The sequence below is a fragment of the Ambystoma mexicanum genome, chromosome 4p (assembly GCF_040938575.1).
Source record: "Ambystoma mexicanum isolate Mex_15411 chromosome 4p, UKY_AmexF1_1, whole genome shotgun sequence".
In the NCBI taxonomy this organism is placed as follows: Eukaryota; Metazoa; Chordata; class Amphibia; order Caudata; family Ambystomatidae; genus Ambystoma; species Ambystoma mexicanum.
This window is the reverse complement of record NC_090927.1, coordinates 1252740894-1252763459: the sequence shown is the minus strand read 5'-3', so window position 1 is coordinate 1252763459 and position 22566 is coordinate 1252740894. Positions and strand designations below refer to the sequence as shown.

At 44.8% G+C, this 22566-nt stretch overlaps 1 protein-coding gene across 1 annotated transcript in view; it reads left to right on the top strand.

Annotated features, from left to right (window-relative positions):
* The window catches only part of PSEN2 (presenilin 2), a 609714-nt gene extending 587748 nt beyond the window's left edge, over positions 1–21966 (top strand). The window contains exon 11 of the mRNA XM_069606926.1: positions 21514–21966. Within this exon, the coding sequence (XP_069463027.1) occupies positions 21514–21669 (156 nt within the window). The 3' untranslated portion in view covers positions 21670–21966. The remainder of the gene's footprint in view (positions 1–21513) is intronic.
* The last annotated feature ends 600 nt before the right edge of the window (positions 21967–22566 follow it).

Below are 22566 nucleotides of genomic sequence, written 5' to 3'. Positions count from 1 at the left end.
TCGGTGGGAGACGGATAACTTTCGTTATTTAGGCATTAACGTGTGGCACGACCCAGTGGCCTCACACAAGAACAATACGCAAGCGGCCATGGATAACGCTGCCCCTGGAAGTACTGGGAAGAGCATTCCTCTTGAAGATGGTCGTAGTCTCCCGCCTCCTGTAGTATTTCACCAATGTTCCTTATAACATACCTGCAATTTTGTTTCGGAGGCTGAACGTGTTGGTGAGAGACTTCTTGTGAGCAGAATTGCTTTGAGCACCCTACAGAGAGACTATGCTGCGGGTGGAATGAAAGTACCCCAATTCGAGAGCTACTACCTGCCGGGGAAGCTGCAACATGTGGTGCGCTGGCTGGGGGACGAAGCGTCACAGGACACTTTGCTATTACAACCGTTGCTGAAGCAATATTTTTTGAGGGAAGTATTATGCATTAAGGAGCTTGCTCTAGAGAGACCCTCCCGGCTTTGCAACTGGGTAAAGACATATGATATGATTTGATATGATAAGTTATTTATAACGCGCTTAATACCCAGAGGTTTCTAAGCGTGGACCCAGGGATCGAACCTGTGTTGCTCTGTGTCGTCTTGCTTCCAAGGCAAGCACGTTGCCGCTGAGCTATCCTCCCGAGATGGAGAAGCTGGAAACCTCTAGGTGACTCAGATCTTTGCTCAGTGCATGTTTCCCCGGTGAGAATCATAGGTGAACTGTGAGGTGTAGTGGTACAAAAGAGAAGATAAAATTATAGCTTTCCAGGCCCTAGTCAGCGAATATGCAATACACAAAGGGCAATTCCTGCTGTACTTGGGCATGGTCAAGAGAATTGGGGAAAGATGGCTTGGCCCGCAGAGTGAAATAGGGGCCACCGAGAAATAATACATCATGTACGACGTGTCAGAAGGGGGATACATGGTCTCTGACTATATGACCTGTTCCTGGGCTGGTTGGGTGCGTTGGAGCCGAAAGTGCGTAGCAAGTGGGAGACGGACATAGGGAGAGCACCTACAGATGTGGAATCGGTAACGGCACTGCTCTACACAAAGTGAGTATCAAGAAACGCTAGGCTCAATCTCACCCAATTGTATGTCACACACAGAGTGTTATATAACTCCATAAACGGTGTCTCTCATGCTGAAACAGGGTGACTAGGCCTGTCCAAGATGCACAAAGGAGAGAGAGGGTCTGATAAACATGTTTTGGGCGTGCCCAGTAATACAGACATTTTGGGGGGATGTAGCGGGAGGGTGGCACGCGGTGGCATGCAGATGCAGACATGGCCCCCAGAGTACTGTCTACTAGGATTGTTGCCTCGGGCCGGCAGACAAAACGCTCACTTAACCAAAATGAAGGATCTGGTTTGTGTATAAGCAAAACGCAGAATTGCCATGGCGTGGAAATAATCTGAAGGCCCTAGAATTGAAGCCTGGTGGGCGGATCTAAGGCGATGGTCATTAGTGGAGTCTGCTGTATGGTATAATGCGCTTAAGAAGGGCATACATGAAGGGAATGAGGGAATCGAAGCATGGAACGCCCTGGTACAGCATGTTCAACCCGGGAGAAGATGACACTTAGGAGCCGTATGGTCCCGGGCGGAGGTTGATGCAGGAGCTCGGAGGTACTGACTATGGTGGAAACATGAAGCTTGATGGGCAGGAATTGTTGTGGGAGGTGGTTGACCTGCCGGGAAGATGAGATGGAGGAGGAACGACTACGCTCCCTGGGGAAATGACTGAATTCATATAAGCCTGTATCACTGGAATTACATGGTGAAGCTTGTTTGGATCTGTTTGTTGAATAAAAAAAAAATGTTTTAAATGAAACTGTATTGTACTGTTTTGCCATTGTTAATTTTCCCCTGTCCCCTTCCCATTTAGCCTTGTGGTTCTTTGAAACACTATTCAGTTGTATAAAGCGACTAACAAATGCTAAATAAAATAAAGAATAAAAAAATAAATAAAAGGGGACATGGATCACACGTTCGGGCTGCTCCCTCAACGACTTTGTCGTTGACGTCTCCATCTACCGTCACCTCGTTGACAACTTCTGCAGCGAAAATGCCTTTGTCTGCAGCTTCGTCGTCCAAGCACTCTTCACAAAAGCAGCGCTTGTCCATGATTAGTTCGTTCGTCAATGGCATCATTGTGAACGACCTGTCAATGCCTCAGTCGGTCTAAATCTTCAACCATCACCCCGTCAAGGACTCTGTCAACTACCAAGACAACTACATTGGCGATGAAAACCTTTACTTGCACCCCGTCAATGACCAAATCATTGTCTACGTCTCCTACAATAACTTGTGTTGCCAACTAGTCCTATGACATCGCCAAGCACGTCTGCATCGTCAACGACTCCTGTTGAAAGGCCCTTGGTCTCCACATTCCCAAAGGGAGTGGCTGTGGGCAGAGATGACCGATCTGCATTGTCTTATCTTCCAAGGCGGACCTGTGCTCAGCCACTGTTTTCATTGGCTCTTCCTCTGCCGCCATCAGTTCCCTGTCTATCCACAGCCCCTCCTGAGCAGATACTGAAGCAGGGTGCTGATTCAGACATGGATGTACCAGAGATTGTCTCTTCTGAAGACGAGGAGGAAGCTGGGTTGGCATGCTGCCTCCAGCTCCACCAAAGCAAGGCCTTCCTCTTCATAAAGGCCCTATGCAACCTTCTTGAGTGGGACCTCGTCCTTCTCCTGTGGATCCTTGTCCTTTTCCAGTGGCACCTGCCCCGATGGGCACTCCTTCCGTCCTTGTGATATGTCAAAAGATAGACTATCCACAATACAGAAAATTGTTTTGGAAATCCAGCTGTGGCCTCCAGCTCCAACGTTGCCTTCTCCAGCACAACCGTGTCAGTTTCCTGTAAGTGAAGGCCTGCACCCCCACCTCCCGAACCTCCTCCAGGGCTCCACTTTTGCCACCAGTCACCCTCACAGATACAGTGACAGACAGTGACGTCTATCTGACAGACAGTACTGTAGGCACGCAATCTACAGACAAGTTTGAAGATCTAGTGTCAGGTGACTGAGCCAGCAGACCTACTGCCAAGAGATTTGCCTCCAGATCAGATTGGCTCTTTCCATCCCCTTATGTCACGAGCGGACACAGACGGTGACGACTATCTGACAGACGGTACACTAGGCACACAATCTACAGACAAGTTTGAAGATCTAGTGCCAGGTGGCTGTGCCTGCAGACCTACTGCCAAGAAATTCTCCTCCAGATGAGATTGGCTCTTTCCATGTCACGAGCTGCAAAGCTTTCTGATCTTCTACCAGAAGAACAGAAAAAGGAGGGATTCCTTTACAAGCTGTGGGAATCTGCAATGGTGACCATTCCAGTACTAGAGGATAGTCCTCACTGGTGACGTCCAATGAGGCTGAAACATGTTTGGGGATGCTTGTGGTCTTGTGCAGAAGGGATGTGACCAAGCAGTTCAGGCTGGACTGCCTCTTTGGGGGTGGGACCAAGTCTGATTTTCATATGGTCTTTCCCCTTTTGTATTGGCTTGGCAGGTGAAGAATGATGGTCTGGAGGGTTGCCCAGAGCAATGCCAGAAGTTAAGCTTTATTCTAAACCTTCCAGCCATCACCTCTTTTGTTTTGCTGATGCAACCCTACAAGCCATCAAGGCCGATACTGAAACAGCCTGTTCACTTGGCACTCTACAAAATTGCTGCCAGTCCTTTTTGGTTTATTTTTATTTTATTGATAATTTGTTAGGCTCTTTATGCAACAGAATTGTGTTCGAGAGACTACAGATCCTCCGACATCCTGTACCAGCACCACCCAATAAGGATATAAGGGAATATCTCAGTTTTATAGAGGAAACCAGTGGTGACGTGGAGCTTCCTCCAGAGGTCCAGTGCCTAAGCAGACCTGACCAGGCCACAAGCCCGATTTCCCGCCCAACCCCCAGACCCCTCACTTCAACACCTGAGTAGGCAGGGCCACTTGCGGAATTTGTTGCAAAGTGGAAAATTATCACTGCCGACAAATGGGTGCTGTCCATCATTCAACAGGGCCATACCCTGGAGTTCATGGGAAAATATCCATCCATTCCTCCCGTCCCAAAGGCGGAAAAACATCAATCCTTGGTTCTCCAAGAAGTATGGCCCCTCCTAAAGAAATGGGCCATCGAAATCGTACCACTGCACCTCAGGGTCTCCGGAGTGTACTCCAGACACTTTCTGCTAAGGAAAAATCAGGAGGATTGAGACCAATACTGGACCTCGGGAGGCTAAAAAAATTCCTCCAGTCTCAAAGGTTTCCCATGGTGACGCTTCAGCACATCCTAGAGCAGCTGAAAGAAGGGGATTTCCTCTCCCCTCTAGACCTACCGGCTGCTTACTTTCATATCCCCATTCATCAGCGGCACAGGAGTTTACTCCGATCGTCCAAGAAAGATGCTACCAATTGAAAGCCCTTCCCTTCGGGTTGAAGTCTGCGCCAAAGGTGTTCACAAAATACCTAGCTCCAGTGGCGGCCCATCTCTGTCATTCAGGCGTTCACGTTTATCCGCATCTGGGTGACTGTTTGGTGCATCCCATGACGTAACACACAGAGGATACCATCCAGTGTGTAACATCTGTGGGGTTCTCAGTGAACTTTGCAAAGTCATGCTTGCATCCTGCACAAAGCTCGCTATTCTTGGGCTCCCATCTCAACACCTTCACGTGTGTCGCCACTCCCCACCAGAGGAGAGGGTGAAGACAATACTGAACAAGGTCCAGAAGCTGTTGGTGCTATCAATCGCATAAGTCCGCTCTCTTTAATCCCTCCTGGGAATGATGTCTTCTTGCATTTCGTTAATCCCTCACTGTGGACTCCAGAGGAGACCCCTTCAAGAGCTTGTAGATGCTGATTGGCAACAAAGATTGTGGTCCTGGAAAGTCGAGCTTCGCCTCACGCCACCCTTCCGCCAAGTTCTCCAATGGTAGAGTTGTCTACTCATCCTCACTCAGGGAGCACACTCTCCTCTTCCTGCACATCAAGTTACAGTGACCACACATGGCCTCCCTGGAGGGCTGGGTGTTGTACAGAGTAAGGCAACCAAAAACTCAAATGGCAAAAAATAATTCAAAAGGGCAAACAATCAATTTGGTGCCCAGACTGACTGCTCATGAAGGGGAACGGCAAGATGATTGCTTGAAGTCCCGCAAATCTGTTCTTGCTGCTCACAGAGCAAAGTGTGAAATTAAACGAGGACTCTAGGCCCGGCAGATGATGCTTGACCCCTAGGTGCCCAAACTGAAGATACCCTGAGCGGCGCTTGGTGGCCTGGGCCCATCTGAACTGGCACCGAGTTGTAAAGGGAGACATTAATGTACAGGTGCGATCATACATCTCAGCTCCTGCAGCCATATCGACGCCCTCCCCACGCCCGGATCGTGATCTTAGTTCTGACTTTGATATGACCTCTATTTTTGTGAGGTTCCAGAAAAGGATTTTTTGTTGGTCTTGCATTTTAGACGTCTATGACGCAAGCATGCTCCCCCATACGGGGGTCATGGAATGCATGGAGATGGGTGCGGACGAACCTGCCCGTCCCGAGCAAATCCAAGCATGGAATGTACTGCCTTGTATGGGAAAGGCATGTTCTATCCCAATGTTTACGTGCGTTATATGCTCCCACTAGTTCTGGTTACTGTTGTAAGTTGGAGGTTCTTGGTTAGAGACAAGGGCTGCATGCTTAATGATCACACCCAGAGTGAAGGGGATGCTATGCAAATAGGCCTCCGAAATTGGCGGGTGAGACCCCCACACCACACATAGATGGCTACACTTACGGTGATCACACTTAATGTGCAAGGAATGGGACGCCCCCATCAAATGAAGACGGGTTCTGAACCACAGGAGGGATCTCCAAGGGGATGTTCTATTTTTGCTGGAAACCCCCTCTGAATAAACCGAGTCAAAGAAGCTTGAATGGGGCTGGGTGGGAGTGGCGAACCATTCTCCATACCACAGTAAACGGGGTGTGTCTGTACTGATTGACAAATGTGTCCCCATCCAAGTACAGAATATTATCACGGACAAAGAAGGCAGGTACATCATCATGCGAGGACACATACACCACAACTCTGTTACACTTTTAAACATATATGCCTCTATGACAGATACCCCAGCGTTTTTCACTCATACTTTTGCTGCCTGTGCACACTTGTTAGGGAATCTAACATTCGTGGGCGGGGACCTCAATGTCGCCATTGATCCTGCCCTGGATCGCCGGAGCACTGGCACGGACAACACAGCGAAATTGAAAAAACAAATTGTCCTCCAAACATTAATGATGGATCTTGGTATGAGGGATGTCTGGAGACACATACATGGATGGCGATCACAGGGACTATTCCTTCTACTGCCACAGTCACCAGAGCTACTCTAGGATTGACTGTTGGTTCGTCCCAGCCAATGCCATATGCATGACTGATGACTGTGCCATACTCCCCACCACCATCGCAGACCATGCCCCTGTGCGGCTTCTAATGACCCTTCCTAATACGCCCCACAAAATCCCACCATGGGGCCTCAATATGAGAGCGCTGATTTACCCAGACTTCTAAGAGCACATCAAAAAAGATATTGACACGTTCTGGACTACCAACTTAAATCATGAATATAATGCATATACTTGCTGGGACGCCATCAAGGCTTTCATGAGAGGCCAAATGCATCTTGAGATGGTCATACAAACTTAAACAGTGGAAGGAAAAAGAAACGCAACTTCTCGCAGAGCTCCCTTTCTTCGAGAAACTCCATGCGCAAAACGCCCCATCAACAGACCCTAGCATGCATTTGCACAATTGGGACAGAAATTAAACACATAACATCCTCTAGTGCCCAAAAATCCTATTCGAGTTGGACCCAGATGTACTACCACGAAGGCGACAGACCACTACATTTAATGGCGGTGGCCCTGAAACAGTGGCAAGCCGCCCAGATAATCACCACTATACGGGACAGACACGGGACCCTTTTAGTGGGTGACAAAGGCATCAAAACCCGATTCGCTGAATCTTATGAGGAGTTATACCCTGCCCCCAAACCAACTTCAGGCCAAAAAATGCAATAATTCCTGGGATCCATCGTCTTTCCCAGGCTTACTACCACCCCAATGGGATGCTGTTGACACTCCCATTTCACTCTCACCGGGTAAGGCCTCCAGCCCTAATGGACTTCCGATAGACTTTTATAAAATGATGGCTGACAAATTAATCCCCAAACTAGAAGGGCTGTTCGCCGAGGCGGTGCGAAGAGGACGGCTACCACAGACGATGTTAGCCGCAAACAGTGTTTCACAAGAAGGGGTGACCCCCAGATGAATGCAGTTCATACCGCCCAATATCGCTCATAAATTGTGACCAAAGATCCTGAGGAAATGCTTGGCGCAGAAAATAAGTGGTCTTACTGCACCTGATAAATAAATATCAGACCGGTTTCATTCGCACAAAAGTTACTCAGGGGATAACGTTTGCAGATTGCTACACATTATGACTGGCGACTCAGAACAGGATGACGCTATCCTAATGATTGATGCTGAAAAAGCGTTTGACAAAGTCCAATGGGACTTTATGTTCCTGGTCTTGGCAGAATATGGCTTTCTTGACTCACTTATCGGCCTAATCCACTTATTGTACACCGGACCGATGGCCTTCATGACCAGAAATGGCACAATGTCGGCCCTGTTTTCTCTTCAATCAGGTACGTGACAGCGATGTCCCCTGCCGCCCTTATTATATGCTTTCTCCATAGAACCAGTGGCAGTTAAACTACACATGGATCCTCATGCGGAGGGTATAAGGCGAGGGATGGAAGAACATCTGGTCTCCCTATACGTGGATGATGTGCTACTCTACCTTAGTAAAAGCCTGACATCCCTCCCATGAGTCCAATGTTCCAATGTCTCCTACAAAAATAGGGCCCGATGGCCCAGTACAAGGTTAATTGGTCAAAGTCTGAGATTCTCCCGCTGTGACAGGATATCCCATTGCATTTGCACCATATCACGTACATAGGGGTCAGAATCAGTGCCCATATCTGCGAACTCTGGGACCTCAACTACCCCGATATTGTGTGGCGTATCTGCCTAGACCCGACGAGATGGGAGATCTTGCTCCTCTCTCTAACAGGCAGGGTAAACACCCTTAAGATGAAGTTAAGATGAACTCCATTCCCAAACTAATCTACTTTGCGATGATGATACCATCTAGCCCCACTCCCAGGATGTATGAAGACCTAGATACTGCCATAGCCAGATTTATATGGCGCAGTAAAAAGGCGTGATTACGAACAACTATCCTTAATGCTGCAAAGCTAGACGGGGGGCCTGGCCCTCCCATCCTGGAAGAACTGTTTAGAATGGGCCTGACACCATCATCCACTTGTTGGCGCGCCTGCACCGACTTGGGCACTATGGGGCACATACTGTGGTCCTGTCCTAAATTGAAGCCTTACTGGCGTATGGTCCACTGACAAATCCTACACATAAAAGACGCTGATCTTCTGTTGTCCCCTGACACCATGCTATGCGGGAAAAGATACACTGATTGGCATGAAGACTCGCTCTCCCGCAGGTCTATAAACATTATACTCTTCACTGCTCGCAAACGTTTAGTCCTACAGTGGAATTCGAGCTACCCACCCTCAGAGGCACAGTGGTCTGGATTGTTGTCTAGGACCTGCACCCTGGAACGAACCTCATTCAAACGACAAAACAGAGTTAACACAACAAAGGCAGACAAATTCTGGGAGCGGTTAGACCCATTCATCTAGGGGAACACAGACTGCCACTGATGCACACCAACCCGGAATTACTAGTGCTGTCCAACTAACTGGATATGACCCCATTTCACACCATGCCCAACCATTGGGATCCCATATGCCTCATATTTCTGACTCTTATAAATTGGCCTGACCTACGCTTAGCCACTATCCCTACTCTAGTTCTCACAAGTGAAATAGAATATGCTCTGGAAGGGGGGGGGGAGTAGGGGAGGGACCCGCCCGGTTGGCTTAGGGTTTAAAGAAAATATTTTATAGGCTCAAAGACCTAAAACAGTATGCGTTATTGTTTCACTATGACTATAACAGTCCAGTGTATTTTATTAACTGATTGTACAGGGGGGAGACCCTGTTGTTATGTCATCTATTATGTTATGGCATGTAAGTTTAAAGATGGAAAACAATAAACCGATTTACCACAAAAAAAACCTCCCACAATGAAAACTAGGACATTCTTTTTTTCGAAAGTAAACACACTGCCATTGATGAAGAAAACGCAGCTACGGATATTGTGGCAGATTGAAAAAGATCTTTGAGCTGCCTGGGCACTAAGTTAATTGAACATGTAATAGGACCTGTGACAAATGCTGAAATTAATAATATGAGAGAGTGGGATGAACTCCTGTGTTTATATGAGCATAATAGTGGCGAAGGAGGACATGAAAGCATTATAGCTGATGTACATGATCATGACAATATCAAGATTGGAGACATGATTGAAGTTGTAGCTGGAGATACCGACTTGAACAGACGGGGGTCTCTACAGGATAATAACATGCCTGTCCGAGTACTCAAACCAGTAGTTGTACTCCCATAAATGAATAAACAAAACTAAACAGATAAACCAGTAAGCTCACTACTCCATCTTGTATCCACACCTTGTCTCGATAGAACTGACCTAACAGTACAGTTTGAAGCTGAACTAGGCGATATGTCTAGTTGCACTGATACTCGCCCAAAGTTGCAGCAAAATGGGGCGGTACAGGGAAATGTGCTATCACAAGGTGAGTGTAGTAGGTCTGGGGAAAGATAAAAGGAGTTAAACATCACGCAGGATAACTACAATAGTGACAGCAGTAATGGCGACATTAGTAATACCAGCATTACGTCAACTGCGATATTTAGAATATTTGAGACTCTATTAACTACCTTAGTAAGGAAATGTGATAAGTTAGAAAATAAATTAGATGTGCAATCTATATAAATACATAAGTCCATTAACCAGAGTAGGAAGATACTCCAAGAACAAAGTACTAATACTGAGGATACAATTAATCAACTATTCATAGGTTTTAAACTAGAAGAGCGGCAGATCTCACAAGTGAATCAGATAAACAATGTAGAAGAGGCAGTGAGCATAGAGACACTGTATAGATGGAACATAAAAGTACCATCTCAAGCCTTTATGTATGGTAATCGACCTAAAACGAGTAAAAAATGGCATTGAAGGCGACACTAAGGTAGATTGTTAAATTGTTGATCTTGACAATACTACTACTAAAGAACCAACTCAGAATGCAAATGCCAATAGTAAAACACCCAATAGTAAAGGTTAAATGGAAAGTGTATGAGGAAGCAGATAAAACAAAATATAGTACGCTCTAAAATTAATGAGGAGGCACTAGATGATAAAGAATTCCTGTTTGTTAGCAAAGATTAGCAAGTAGCTAAAATGAATGATGATAGGACGACTATGCCAGCAGCAAATAAAGAGAGAAGCAGGAAAACACCGAGTGCCGCTAATCAAACATTTCTAATTGGACAATCTAAACTTCCAGAGTGTTGGACTAATCAGCCCCAAATAAAAATAAAAAAACACTAATGAGCGAAATGTACATGCTGATCTAGTTGTGGAATTTAATGCCCTCCAAACTACACCAGTGTCTTATATTTAACATTTACCTCCCCTCAGTAGGGAGGCAATTTTATATATTTTACATACTGTAGTAGCCCTATAAGTGATTACCTCTAATGACATTTGATTTGGATTTTTTACATTTGTAGCGCGCACCAAACAAAATGAACCGTATATTGGCGCAGATGACACAACTGAAGGTAGACTAGGAAGATCAAAACAGGTTCCCAGAAAACACAGGGCCGTCTACCTGAAAAGGAAGGTCTTCAGTACCTGCCGAAATTGGAGAAGTGAGCTCATTGTTCTTAAAGGTAGTGGCAGGGAATTCCACAGCCTTTGACCAAAAACTGAAAATCTTCTATCACCTCTAGGTGTAAAAACTGGGTGAGGGATACTCAGAAGATGTCTGTCACTGGATCGCAATTGTCTCGTCGGATGATATGGCTGTATTAGCTCTTGTAAGTACAGGGGAGCGATGCCATTAATACATTTGAAGACAATACAGAATGTTTTGAATTTAATGTGATAATCGACTGTTAGCCAATGCAACTCCCGGCAAAATGGAGACACATGGTCAACTTTTCTTAACTTAAATATTAGTCTAACAGCTGTGCGTTTTGTGCTTTCTGGAGCCGCTGAAGCTGTTTGGCATGAATACCCAACAGTTGACTATTGCAATAGTCTAAGTGGGCACTGGTTAGTGCTCCTACCACAGATGGATGATCTTTAGTTGGTGTGTAGGGGAGTGCTTGACGTAGCATTCGCAAGACAAAATATACTGCCTTGATCTTAGCTCCCACATGGGCTTCACTGCCCAGGTCTTCTTGCCACATACAATCCACATTTTTGACTTTAGATACAAATTTGATACTCTTGCCCAAAAGTGATTGAATAGGCAGCTTCTTGGCTGCTGACAGCAAGGTTTTAGGTCCGAACAATACGAGTTTGGTTTTGGCAGCATTAAGTTGCAAATTGTTCTTGGACATCCAACTGCCTACTTCTTCCAGGCATAGCCCTAATTAGCTAAATACTTCCTGGAAATTAGCAATTTGTACAAACATCTGGGTGTCGTCAGCATATGAGTGGAAATCCAGCCCATAGCGTCTCAGGATTTGAAGAAGTGGCCGATGTAAAGACTGGAGGGGGGGGGATCTGTACTTGTCATGATCACTGCTTCCAAGGAGCCAGGACCAGCCCAACGTCCTTGGAAGCAGGCCCCTAACCCTAATCCTAGGCACCAGCCGGTCCCCACAGGGACCTTTTGGACCTTGTCCTGGCACCAGTGGCACCAGGCTCATCAGAATCATCGGTCCCGGCACTGGAAGCGCCGGGCTCATAGTATGTGTGCAGATGCTTGGGTGGACTTACCTGCAGCAGACCATGCTGCTTACTTACCAGGCACTTAGAAGTCCTCGGTGAACAGGAACTACTTTCTTACCTGGGTGGGGCACGCTCCACTCCCTGGATTCAGCACTGGAAAGTTTCTAGAACTGGAACTCTTTTCTTACCTAGGCGGGGCCGTGGAGGAAGACGCCTCATCACTCCAAGGCTATTTAAACCACACCCGATTGAACAAACGTGCTTCGCGTTATTCTGCATCTGCAGCAGAACGCTCACCAAGTCTGTTCCAGCCTTTCTTCTTTCGATCCTGAATCTGCAAGAATCATACTCACCATTCCTGTATCCAGTCGACAGCAGCACCTGCAGAGACAAGAAACAGCAGGTTAGCAAGGCAGTCTTAACTCGCAGTGCTTTCTCACCTGATCCATCGGCTGCGGTCATTTCGGCACGCTGCACTTTCGCCTGTGAAGACAAAAGCATTGTCATTACTTACCGGCACTCCGTGAACTCTGGAATTCTTCACGCTGCATCGCCGCCTGCAGAGATAAAAGCATTGTATTTACTTACGGACATTCCGCGGACTCCGGCGCTGCAATCACACTTCTGAAAGACAAAAGAAGAGACATTATACAGGTATTTACTTACGCTCATCGCGCTCTTCACAATAGAACGCCTGCAAATACTCCGGTGCCTCTTCAGCACGATCTACGCTGCAAGGGAAAAGACAGCTAGAGCGCTTGCATTTACTCACGCATTTCCAGGCGCTTCATTTCATCTTCCTCAAGAGTCCTGCAAGCAAAAGGGAGAAAAGCATCATACGAAGTCCTGTTCAAATGTTAACGTGCCTTGCACCTAAAGACTCTAAAGACTATAAAGACTAAAATGGTGTCTGGAAACTCACCGCTCATGCTATTAACGACGGGAACGGTCCTCTGAGTCCAAGAGGCCTATATTTCACCAGTGAAGGAACTGGCAACAGCGCCCTGCATCAGACGCAGATGGAGAGTCCAGCATTCACCTATCTAAGGTAAGCACCTTGACCAGGGGGCTCTACGGAGAAGCTCGGGAGAGAGAGGAAGAGAGGCATTACACAACCCAGACCATTAACCCCTATATTCTTTCACCTGCAGAAACCTCACCCTACGAGTTCGTCACACAGTGCGAAGAGGTTCGACCCCAGAAGCCCATCGAGTCCTGCACATCACCTTTCGAGCCAGACACCTTCCTGCCACGACCTGCGCCTCCGTGGGAATCAGGTGAGCGTTACAGTACTTCTGCTCTCTATATGGCAGAGGAGAGGCACAGAGGACCCCAGCCAAGATTCTCTATTATTGGTACATGGTTGAGCAATCAAGGCCTAGCTTCTCAGGAGGTGATGCAGGCTGGTTCTTAAGTGCAGTGCAGTCCCCAAGCCCCCACAAAGGAATGTCCACACACTGTATTAGTTAAAACACAGTCTTTATATAATTAAGTTCAAGGTTATATACAATCACAATAACTCACTTTGTGCTTAGTTAATCTATAATGGCAAATATATGCAGCTCTAAGTGGTACCACAATGATTAGACTTCATTAAAGTGGATCAACTGCACGCAGGTTAAATGTCACACAAATCAATTAATAAAGGTAACCAACAATAGACATAGGAGGAAGAGCAGCTGGTTAAAACAATTGGCAGAATACTGGCCCCTACCAACTAGGCACAATTCTGTGTGGAGATCCCACCCACCTGGGCAACCTGTAAATAAAGATATATCATACAAGCCCAGTCCATATATTGTTCTAGAAGTTTTATTTCCTTCTACAATAGTTCTACAACCCCAATGTTCCTGGAATAGCAGAGTTTGTCGTCGACAGATCCTTCTTGAGCAGCTCCCTTTAGGGCAGGAGCCACGGATTGTCGAGATCCCACGAGGAAAAAGGGTTGAAAAACGACGGTGAGGTGGCAGCTTCGTTCCTAGCGGTGCTAGTCAACGACGGAGTGTTGGTGTCCTGCAAGGAAGAGGCGTGCGGGGCACCTCGGTGACGATAGTTCAGGCCCGCAAAGAGATTGTGAAGAACTGTGGCCCAGCAAGGGCGTTGAGTCGTCCGGCGTCTCTACGGTCGTCAGGTGGCAGGAAACCCACCGGCGGATGCTCCTCGGCACGTCAGCGGCCTCGACTTTCTCCGACGGGACAAAGAGGTCGATGGTGCAGGCGAGAGCGTCCTTTGATAATGTTACTTAGGCAAAGGGAGCGCGGCGTCTCTAGTCGGCGACGGTGATGGACAACAGTGTCCGGGCGCTTCTCCCTGTGATTCCGCGGCGGTCCCCATCTCCGGTCGGCAGCCTGTCGTAGGTCTGTCAACCAGGGAGCTTTGGCAAAGATCAGCTGGTGCACGATGGTCCCTCGTAGGTCGGGAAGAGGGAGCCTAACCAGGTCCTCTCTGGGTCAATCCTTGGAGACACAGCAGCTTTCAGATTGGTGAAGTATAGCAGCAGCAAGACTTCTCTTCCAGCAGGGCTTCAAGGTTAAGCTTCAGTTTCAACTCCAGTTTCTCTTCAGCTTCTGAACATGAATTCTAGCAGTGAGAGGCCCCTAGATATACTAGTTAATCTCCCATTCATTCTGCTGGGTCACACTCAGGCAACCAATCGGTCAGAAGGGCATTCATGCAGGCAGGCAGCCAATCAGGTGCATAGTGCATTCAGGCCATTCTCTACTCTCTGAACACTCACAGCAAGTTATGTGTATTGGGACAAGTACCCAGCCATTCAACACTCCACACTGCATTCATACCAGTTTCGGGCAGGGCTGTCTCAGTCATTGTGTCAAACACCAGAAACCAGACATCCACAACAAGAAGTGCATATTGGTCACACACTCCATTCACCCATGTCCCACCCATAGGGTGTACCCACAACATACAGTCACGGGGAAGGCTCCAGCCAGTCTGGCCTGGACTTCACAACAACACTATAACAATATATGGAACTTCCACCCAACAGCCAGGGACAGAGTCAGGGCTTCCCAGGACTTTGGGAAAACAAAGTAACAGGCAATAGAAAGCAAGAGGCCTCAGGGGCTATCTTGTTTCCTATCGGGAATCAACTGATTCCAGTGGCAGGGCCTGGGTATCCCAAAATGGAGGATACTCAGAGCACCTGTCAAATTCAGCATGGAGCTGCCACCAGCCCATACCCTGCTCTGTGGGCCACACACAGGTGCCCAAAAACATACACTAGGGGCACAAGGCTGTACCCCCACCCATGGGTTCCATAAGGGTAACCCATGGGTCTGTACACCAAACCAAAAAAAGGAAGAGCTGCACTGCCAGGAGTCCCACATGAACTCCTGGGCAGAGAACCATACAGAACACAAATGAAAAAGGACTACAGGACAAGGACAGGGAGGTCCTGTCCCTCCAATGCATTTCCAGCATCACAGCCGAATATACAGATTGAACAGCAGTGGGGACAGGGAGGATCCCTGTGGAACCCCACAGTTCAAACAGATGAGTCCGACAGGAGCTCCTCCAATCTCACACGCTGTTGACGGTTGGTCAAGAAAGACCTAAACCAGTTTAATGCTGAATCAGATACTCTTCCTACCTTTGATGATTTACTGTGTCAAAGGCCACGGACAAGTCTAACATAACCAGGAGTGTGAGCTCCCCTTGGTCCGCAGCCTTTAACAGTTCGTCTTGTACTACTAGCAGGGCAGTCTCAGTTCCATATTTTGGTCGGAAACCATATAGAAATGTGTCCAGTAATAATTCATGTTCGATGAAATTCTGGTGTTGGTTGCTTACAACCTTTTTGAGGACCTTGGCTGGCCATGGCAGTCCTGCATTAGGACGATAGTTTTATGGTACCTCAACATCAAATGATGGCTTTTTCAATAGAGGTGACACAATTGAAAGTGTCAAACTCTCCGGAACAATCCAATCCCTTAGTGACTTATTAACAAAAGTGGTAATAAAAGGGGTGAGATCATATGCCAGTTTCTTTGCTGCATAAGCTGTCAGAGGAGAGAGAGATTCAATCGTGGGTTTGAGAGCACAAAAAAGTGAAAAGATATCTTCTTCGGTGATTGGATTAAAATCAAAAACAGATGGTGAGATCTGATTTTGTGAGTTATTTACTTCAGTCACTTGTGGGCTAGAATGTGCCGATGGATTTACTTATCAATAATAAAATCTAATAACTCCCATATGAAATGTTGGTTTACCTCTGACACCATTCTTGAATATGTTATGCAATATGAAAGAGTTGTATTGCATGGGGCACACCTGTAAGATTGCAAGAATTATGGCACAAAAAGATGGGAATAGTGCCTACGTTAATAGAAAATATGACACAAATTTGCAACCCTCTGAGATAAAATTGCGAACTAAGGAAGGAGATGAAGTTGTAGCAAGAAATGATTCTAAGAGAGGCATTGAAACCAGAGCGAATAATAATGGGAGGTTAGGGATGGATTTGAGAGTAAACCACCAAAACAGCAATGGAAAAACGAGTTTTTCGAAACTCATTAATGCATCATTTGCCACAGGATCCATACCAAGCAACCTAAAAGAATCTTGGGTGCTCCCTTTACTTTAAAAACAGATGCTAGACCCTGCCATTCCTACGAACTACTGGCCAATTACAACCGTGCCCTTTCTACTAAAAATCATAGATAAAATGGCCTATGCGCAAATACAAAAACATCTAGAAGTCAACCACCTGTTAGGAGCATGCCAGTCTGGTTTCTGACCCCAACACGGTACCGAAACAGCCTTAATAGATCTAAAGGCCCAGATTGATGAGCTTAGGGATAAAGGGAAATCAGCCCTACTCCTCCTACTGGACCTTTCAGCTGCATTCAACCTTGTTGATCATAAAGTCCTATGTAGGCACCTGTACTCGGCTGCTCACTTCTCTGAAAAAGCTATAGCATGGATACAATCCTTTCTCGACAATAGGACCATGAGTCTTTTCCCCTATGGCAGGGGCAGACCCTATCCCCATTACATGCGGAGTGCTCCAGGGCTCATGTGTCTCTCCCACCCTATACAATATTTTCACAAAGCCCCTTTTTTCGATGATCTGGACCTTCTTGGTATCACCTAAACTAATTATGCAGATGATACTCAGATTCTCCTACCACTTACTGGTGATTATGACAAGGATTTGGCCTTGGTGAATAGGGTGTATCATCATCCAGGCATGGATGGCCAACCATGGACTATGTCTGAATGATAAAACCGAGATTATCATCCTGGGTACCTCCTTTACCCTTAAAAAACTAGGACCCAACTATTCTACCTTCAACATCAATAATAACGTTATCACCACTGCTCATGAGGTGAAAACCCTGGGCTTTTATTTTGATTCTACCCTCTCCTTTAATAAACAGGTTAATGCAATGGCTTCTGCCACTGCATATACCTGCAAATTGATAAGAGCAGGTAAACCCGTCCTGTCCAACAACAGTTGTATCACCCTTGCTAGAGCACTCATTCGATCAAAGTTGGATTATTGCAACTCTCTCTACATTGGGGCCAACAAGGAAACCATTAAGAGAATCCAACTCCTTCAGAATAATGCTCTCAAAGCAGCACTAAGCATTTCCAGGAGATACCACATCTCTGAAACCAGAAGAGCAACCAATTGGCTTTCGACCTAGGAGAAAATCCAGTTAAAAGTTGCTTCACTTGCATATAAATACTTAAACAACGCTGAACCCTGCTATCTCTGTGAGGGACTTACTAGAATAAGTCCTACTAGATTCACCAGATCGTATAACACCAACGGCATTACAGTACCTAGATTTGAACTATCTAGAGTCGGAAGAGTCGGAGGATGCAGCTTCCAGGTCAAAGCAGCTCAACTCTGATCTCCCTACCTCTCCCACTGGGAACAGATTCCGACAGAATCTCATAAGGTGGATCAAAGACTCGGATAAATAAGTTCTGGACACCTAACTGCTCATAACTGACTTTTCCTGGCCACCTTCAACAGGCCAACTTTGTATACTTGTACATACCCATCTGACCCTGGGTGTTTTTTTTACATCTGCTGGGTATTTTCTGTCTTTATCCTGTAATAACATGGATATACTTGATCTTCTCTGCTATGTATATTTATTATATTATGTACGTGTTCCATGTTCTAAGTGATATGTAACTAAGTTGTAAACTGTCTTATGTAACGCGCCCCGATACCCTTTGGTCTGGCGCGCAATACAAGTAATAAAACAAACCGAATTGTTTTTGGTAAATGTATACGACCCGCCCAATGCTATCGCCACTAAAGACAATGTCGCAACAGTGAAGAAGATTCTTCAGAAGATTGATTGCCTTAAACCTATGTGGGTAGTCGTGATTTTAATGCAAACATTGAGGCAAATAATGTAGAATTAGTACACATGGGCGAATCAGAGGCAATTAAACCCTTAAACTTAAGTAGGCATGGAAAAGCACGGGCTAACCTGCTATATTCATTTGGATTCAATAGGTTGAATGGATTTTGCCCAGGGGATGCCCATAAAGCATTACGCGGGTGAGTGGGACTAGTGCATCGACAATTGACTGTGTTTGCAAATACAGCAGCACTAGCCTCGGTGGAGCATATGGCAGTTCTCACGTTAGATGAAAGTGATCACATGCCACTATGTGTATTATTAAAACCCACACTAAAAAATGGTGCGTTGAATACATGTGCGCAGAACGGGAACATATACATTAATAATGGCCAGAACCGAATCCAGTGAAATGCGGTTAATTTGCATAAAGATCAAGCAGTGATTAGTGAGCTGTTGCTTGTATTTATCGATCAGTATGTTGGGGAGTATATGACCTGCTATAATGGCTGATTTTCTGAAGCTCACGACAAGTGTCAAAGATGCTATAAAACAGAAAAGAAACTACAAGAGCATACACGAGTGGTGCAACAAGGGTCACAAAAAGGTACAGCACTGATTGAATTATAGCAGCAAAATTACAATTGCGTATAAATATTGTTGCAATCCTCTGTCCGGTGTTGAGCCTGTATACTGCAAAGGAAATCACTAAACAGATTAGACAGGTTGAAATGGAGTATCGCAGGTGGTTGTGAAACCGCCAGATGCAATGTGAGATAGAAGTGTGGCAGCAGGTAGCGCACTTTGGCAATACTGGAAACTACACTGGTATATAGACAGTGCCAAGGGGAACAGTTAAGAGAGATTTGCCTATCAACAGTGTCCCAGATAAAGACTGGTGCACCTTCATAGTCCACATTGGGAGCACGCACACCGTTAGACGAGGAGTTAATCTTGCCTCCAGTGAAATCGGTATGCAAAGCATCAGTCAGTGATATAACTAAGATTATAGAGAGATTACACAATTCCTGGGCAGCCGGCCCTGACAGCACTTTTATAGTCTACTTAAGATCTAGCCAGACGTGGACCCGAGCATTGCATATCTTATTTGTGCATATTGGTGTATGTGGTACCCTACCGGCATCCTGGAGGGGGAGCCAAATTCTCTGGGTGCACAAGAAGGGTTCATGGTCAGAACCCTCCAACTAAAGAATGTTGGCAAGGTTTGATCTACCTGGGAAGATATTTGCAAAGGTGTTAATGGTAGAACAGTGGATCAAAGACAGTAACATTCTACCCTCTAATCAGATTGGATTTAGAGCTGATTCAAGCACAACACAACCTACTGATTTTGGTTTTTGCAGTTTAATATGCGTGGACTAGATGCAACACCCCTGTCTATGAAGCATATATCGATATCAGCATTGCGTTTAACAGTTATGCAGAATAGGCTGTGGAGAAATTTAGTGGGATGGAATATCCCACATGGCTTATTAAATATGATAATGCTATTATATAAAGACACCAATTTAAAGGTACGGCTAGATGGCCAAGGTACGCCCTCTGAGAAAATCTGTACAAATAGAGGGGGAAAACAGGGATGTATAGTGGCAGCAACACTCTTTAACCTGTGCCTGGCTGACCTGGTTAATGTCTTTGATAGTATAGATCACTATACTGTTGAAGTGGGGACACAAAGAATCGGCTGGCTAGGTTACGCAGATGATTTACTCCTGCTTGATCACACCCCTAAGGGCCTGCAAAACATGTTAGATGCATTGGGTACATATGCAAATAATAATGGCCTCTGTGTTAACATCAATAAAAGTAAGATTATGGTGTTCACAAGTAAAAAGAAAACTATAAACAACTTGGTGTGGAAGATTGAGGGTGATGTTGTGGAATGCGTAAAGACTACAAATACCTAGGACTGGTTGTTGATAAGCTTAAATGGCATATACATTGGGAAGAAACAACAAATAAATGTATAAAAATAGTAAATGCAATTAGTGCCTTTATTGGTAGAAATTGAGGCTGCTCATCAGAGACGATATTACACTTATATAACACAAAGATCGGGTAATTCCTGATGTATGGGATTGAGGTATGGGGTCATAATCTGTGTGGGGTAATGAGAAAATTTTAAGCAAAAATGTTCAGAATGCCAGAAACACTACCAGTTGAGTATATGCAACTGGAATTTGATTTGTAGCCTGGCAGCCTTCACATTCAGGGTGGCGATGTGCTACGAAAGATTGTTATATCTGGAGAACACAACTATTATGGTCACTATCATGGTCTGCTATCGTCAGGCTTTCGTTAAATTAGATCGATGTGAAAGCATAGGTATCCTGGGAAAGATACTGATTATGAATGATGAATGGTTCGAAGGGTATAGGCATATAATTAGTGGCACACAGTGTGGGTCGCGTAAATGTTGGCTTAAACAGAAATTCACCATCTATAGTACTGAGAATAATCTGGTCCGACTATCGACAAATGTAAATAGCGGCCCATATGTACAATATAGAATGATTCGAGCTTCCAAACCGAACTACATCTCAGCATATCCAATAGTTGTCTAGTAGTAGTAGTTACCTACTACTCAAATGTAATATTAGTGAAGTGTTAGAGAGTAAAGGTGCAAACATTGGTTTTGCTAGATCTGATTGCATGTGTCGTTTGTGTGGAGAAAATGTATTGTAAACATTAGAACACATTGGTTGATTGCATGAGCTTGAACAAGATTAGATACAACTATGTGAAAGGATATAACAATGCTATTGACTGTGATAGATCATTCGTATGGACCAGATTTATGGAAGGTCATGATTGTGAATTTTATATATTTTATTGTGACGTTTTATTTGAAATGTACTGAAATGTTATATGACTTATCCAAGGGAATTTCTGATTGATTTGTAATTATGTTTTTATAAATATACAAAGATGTTATTTATATTTTAAAAATATGATTATTTTTAGGTAATGTAATGGAAGTCTGAAATTGGAAGGTAGAAGTGTTGGAGTTGGAAAAGAAGTGTACATTTTGTGTGTGTGTGTGTATATGTTTATATATTTATATGTGTTTGTAAAGTATATACAAAGCCATCTCGGCTATGTTTATATTAAATAAATAAATTATGACTTTTAAAAAAACATGTGTGTAATTTCATATAGCCACAAACTAATGTTGCATATATTTTTTTTTCTCTGGCAGGGTTTATGTTTGACTCTCTTGCTGTTGGCAGTTTTCAAGAAGGCATTACCTGCTTTACCCATTTCTATCACTTTCGGGCTGGTGTTTTACTTTTCAACAGATAATCTTGTGCAACCATTCATGGACACTCTTGCAGCTCATCAGTTATATATTTAACATCACGTTAAATTTGATGTCTATTTCGGAACTGGGGGAAACGAAGTACCATGTAAAATGTATTCAATTGTACAGTTTTGCAATTATTTCTCTCTCTCTCTCTCTCTATATATATATATATATATATATATATATATATATATATATATTCTTTTTTAGTAATGAAAACTATGAAGTGATACATTTTGAGGTTTTGTGTTTAGGAAAGCCGGTATTGGTTTTGCATCTGCCAGGAGCACCCAAATCACTGATGCATTGTAGACTATTTACTAGATAAACATGTTGATACAGACTAAACTAGCTGGTTGTTGCTTTTCTGATAAATATATTATTTATGTACTTTTGTAGCCACATGTTGCTAACTCGTTGGAGGATGCAAGGTAACCTGTTATTTACATAACATTTTATGAAGTTATATACAAGCATAACATGCCTCATTGTAGGGAGTGACCCCACATTGCTCAATAGTTGGCCTGTGTTAACTACTGTTAAGTTCATGACCAATGCAGGCTGGTCAGTGTATGTAAACAGTGGGTTAAAAAGTCAGAGCTTTTTTGGCCGAAAGAACTGTTGCCAGGTCTAATTGCTTGCAGCCAGTATAGAGTTTCACCTCGGAATGGATCTGCACTATGATTGCTATACAAAACACACAATGAACAAATATGCATTAAACTTGTCTTTTACAGGTGCTGAGCTGCCACAGACTTGAACCACTGTATTGTTTACGACTGCATAGTACTCAATTAAGTAATGTTTTATGGACAAATGCCTGCATCATACATGCTTGTCGTGGCTGAATACAGCCAAGTCTGCCAGTCCTTTGAAAAGTAAATCACATGATATGGTGAGGTCATAGCAATTACCAATCTTATTGAAATCTCCATATTGTACTATTAC